Source organism: Geospiza fortis, unplaced genomic scaffold (genome assembly GCF_000277835.1).
Source record: "Geospiza fortis unplaced genomic scaffold, GeoFor_1.0 scaffold244, whole genome shotgun sequence".
Classification (NCBI taxonomy): domain Eukaryota; kingdom Metazoa; phylum Chordata; class Aves; order Passeriformes; family Thraupidae; genus Geospiza; species Geospiza fortis.
The window spans coordinates 3503968-3507323 of NW_005054370.1; the positions used below are offsets into that span (position 1 = coordinate 3503968).

At 36.1% G+C, this 3356-nt stretch overlaps 1 protein-coding gene across 1 annotated transcript in view; it reads left to right on the top strand.

Annotated features, from left to right (window-relative positions):
• The window catches only part of LUC7L3 (LUC7 like 3 pre-mRNA splicing factor), a 15603-nt gene extending 12537 nt beyond the window's left edge, over positions 1 to 3066 (top strand). Inside the window, 3 exon segments of the mRNA XM_031059933.1 lie at positions 888 to 1028; positions 1134 to 1274; positions 1277 to 3066. Coding sequence (XP_030915793.1) covers positions 888 to 1028; positions 1134 to 1274; positions 1277 to 1320 — 326 coding nt within the window. The 3' untranslated portion in view covers positions 1321 to 3066.
• Positions 3067 to 3356: the final 290 nt, after the last annotated feature.

A 3356-nucleotide genomic window follows, 5' to 3' on the forward strand; every position in this document is an offset into this window, starting at 1 on the left:
ACAGATGAGGCACGCAGCTCTAATACTGAATGTTTTTCTTCCCATGGAAATATTTTTACTTCTGGCTTCCTTCCTTCTTTGAAGATTGAGTTTTTAGTGTAGCAAATGCTTCAGTAAGTTTCCCAATTCATGATCAAATTGTGGGCTCCTTCCCCCACAGCTTGCTGTTTCTTTGCCTTTGAAAAAAAATTGCTTTTTATATCTCTTCCAAGCTGTCTCCCCAAGCCCTTTTAATGAGTTGTTTATAAATGACTGCTGTTTTTATAAAATTGAGAATTAACAACGCTGACAAATGTGCAGCTTCAAATTTAATTTTGGTCATCACTGATCTCCACCTTCAAAGCTGTCAGTGCTTAATATTGTTTCCCAAAGTATTTGATAGTTTGAGATTGCTAGTTTTTAATTGGCAAGTATCAATTTCTTTGATTATGCAGTCAAGCATTGTCCACCACTCCTTTCTTCTGATTCCCTTTCAAGAACCATAATTAACAAAAATTATAAACCAAAGCAAGCCATACACAATCAGAAATCAAAATGTGGGGACCAAAAGAGTCCCATAATAAGAAAGGAAGCCATGCACCATAATTACACATCTGCCTAACCTCTTTACCTCCAATTTGTTCATTTTGACAGAGAGCTGAGTAGCTCCCTCTGTTAGGAGGTCTGACCTTTCTCCTCCTCCCCCACCTTATACTGTCTCCTTCTGCCTTTATTTTGTCCCCTCTCCATTCCAGCATGGTAGTCTGAAGCCTATTTCTGTAACTTTTTGAGTATTACTCTTATTGCTATAGAAAGTAATTGTCCCATGTTGTATGCAATGTATATCTCACGTGTGCAATGTTTGTTTTTACTTTGAAATCCATGGTCAATGTCTTCTTTCATGGCAGAAAAGAGGGGATCTGATGATAAAAAAAGTAGTATGAAGTCCAGTAGTCGAGAAAAACAGAGTGAAGACACAAATACAGACTCGAAGGAGAGTGAGACTAAGAATGAGGTCAATGGGACCAATGAAGACATTAAATCTGAAGGTGACACTCAGTCCAATTAAAACTGATCTGATATGACCTCAGATCAGACAGAGGTAAGTGCATTATTTCAAACTTTGATTAGGGCTTTTTGTTACTGTTTAACAGTGCAGCGTAAGTATGCACAGATGAAGATGGAACTAAGTCAAGTAAGAAGACAAACTAAAGCACCTTCTGAAGGAAATGACAGTGTAGTCCTGCAAAACATTTTGAGGTACATTGTTTTGTCTCAGCTATTTTGTAGCAGACTCATGCCCCCATTAGAGTGCCTCTTTGGGACATATTTGTAATATAGTCACCATAGAAAAATTAATTATCCTTTTTATTTTTAGGGATTTTGTTATCGGTTTTTTTTTTTTTTAATTGAACTGGTTTTGTATTTAAGTCCATATTGTGTTGGTACATCAGCAGAAACTTTTAAATACTTAATATTTGAGGCACATGTTGGACTACTTTGTTTTCATATAAACTGCTAGTATTTCTTTGTCAAGGATGTTTCTAGTTTTTTTGCTTCATTGCCTTGCATTCTAATGCAGTTTGTTCTGTAACTCGAGAGCCAGTAGCATTGGATTGATGGAAGTGTAGGGTTTATGAATTATTGCAGCTGACTACCATACCTCACACAGCGTTGGTGTTGTGAGCGGCCCATGAAAAGCCAAATTAAAAATCAAGGATTCAGTCAAACTAAGCAGGTACTCATGCCAGGTACTCCTTTCTCTACCCACATCCATGTTTGAATGCTGTTGCCTGTAATCTTTAAGCTTACTGTTGTGTTTTTGATTTTGAAGCTAGTGAAAAGGACTTTGTGTATTGTGTGAATACTGTAAATCTGATGTTAACAGAATGGAATTTTCTTTCAACTGTGTGTAGGGATGCAGTGCTGCCCAGAATTAGATATCTTTAAAGAGTTTAAAATGCAATAAACACTACATAATATTCGCCTTGTTACTTTCAATGCAATTCAAGTCCTTAAGAGGTATGTGCTTAATATTTCCTACTGTGTAGGAGACTTTGCAGTGAGCCATAGCACGGAAGAGTGGAATGGCTGGTAACAGGCTTGTAAGGCAGATATAAGTGCAGAGACAGATGCCACCAAATGATGGCAGTGTTGATGGCAGGAATGTATGCTGGAAACTATTTGTGGGAAATTAAGCAGCTAAGCAATAGGCAATTATGTATTGAAAGGACAACTTGAAGTTTTTTCCCCACTCTTGACATAGCTTTCTTACAGAAGGTCTTTAGTTGTATTCCTGAAATATGGAACTAACAGTGAAGGTGACGGCTGGTAAATGAGCTTCTTGCAATATAATTTTTTACTGTAGTTGCATTATGTATGCTAGGAACTCTTAAACATTTAATGTTGATATTAAACCATTAATGCTACATCATTGCTTCTAATGCCAGTCATGTTCAATGGTGTGATGTTTTTGTAGAGTTAAGATGACAGCTAACAACTGGGCAAGTGTATAGGAATGGTAAACAAAATGCTCCTAATGCTGTCTAATCGTCTGTTCTCCCAAAATTTTGCATTATAGGACTACTATGTGAAGAGTCTGCGAAGATAGTGGAAGACAGCTTAAACTGAAGATCTGCTTTTAAATGAGGTGAAAGAAAGCTGTAGTGGCATAGAAAAATATAAAGTTGAGTTAGATTTTTTTTTAAATAAAATTTAATTCAGGACTGGTGTTTCCTCCCAGAGTTCAAAAAGATATGTTGATAATAGCACATATGCTACTGAGAATATAAGTCCTGTATCATTCTTTTTCTTTAAGACTTTTTAAGATAAGAAACCAACATAACCTGAACACATGGCTTGCTCAGTGTTTAATTGCAAGTTTTCATTCTTGGACTTTAAAACACAAGAATAAATGTTTAGTATTTGTGTGAATTGAACGAAAATGAATCCCATTTTTACAACTAAGCAATTCCTAGCTTCTTGATATATGAGAAATGGAAATAAAGTATCTTTGAATTTCTGTTACAAATTTGATTGTCTCTGTCATTGAACATTTAATATTAAATAAGCTTCTTTCCTAATAAATTTCTCGTGTCTTCAAGCTTAGTTCATTAATTTGAATACTTAGTTATTCTGCGCTGTTTGCGGGTTTGGGTTTTTTTGGTTCTGTCAGGATTTAATTTCAGGCTTACTTTTGCAGCAGTTAGATGCTGTTGGGTTCACCGTCTCCCCAAAAAGTGCCTTTTGCTGCAGTAGGTTAAGAAATTACAGAAATCTTGCAATAAAAATGGCAGTACTAGTTCTTTATAAAACAGGTCAACTTCGACAGCATGTTTAGAGAGATGCCAGTGCTGAGACTGACATTCAGACTGCTT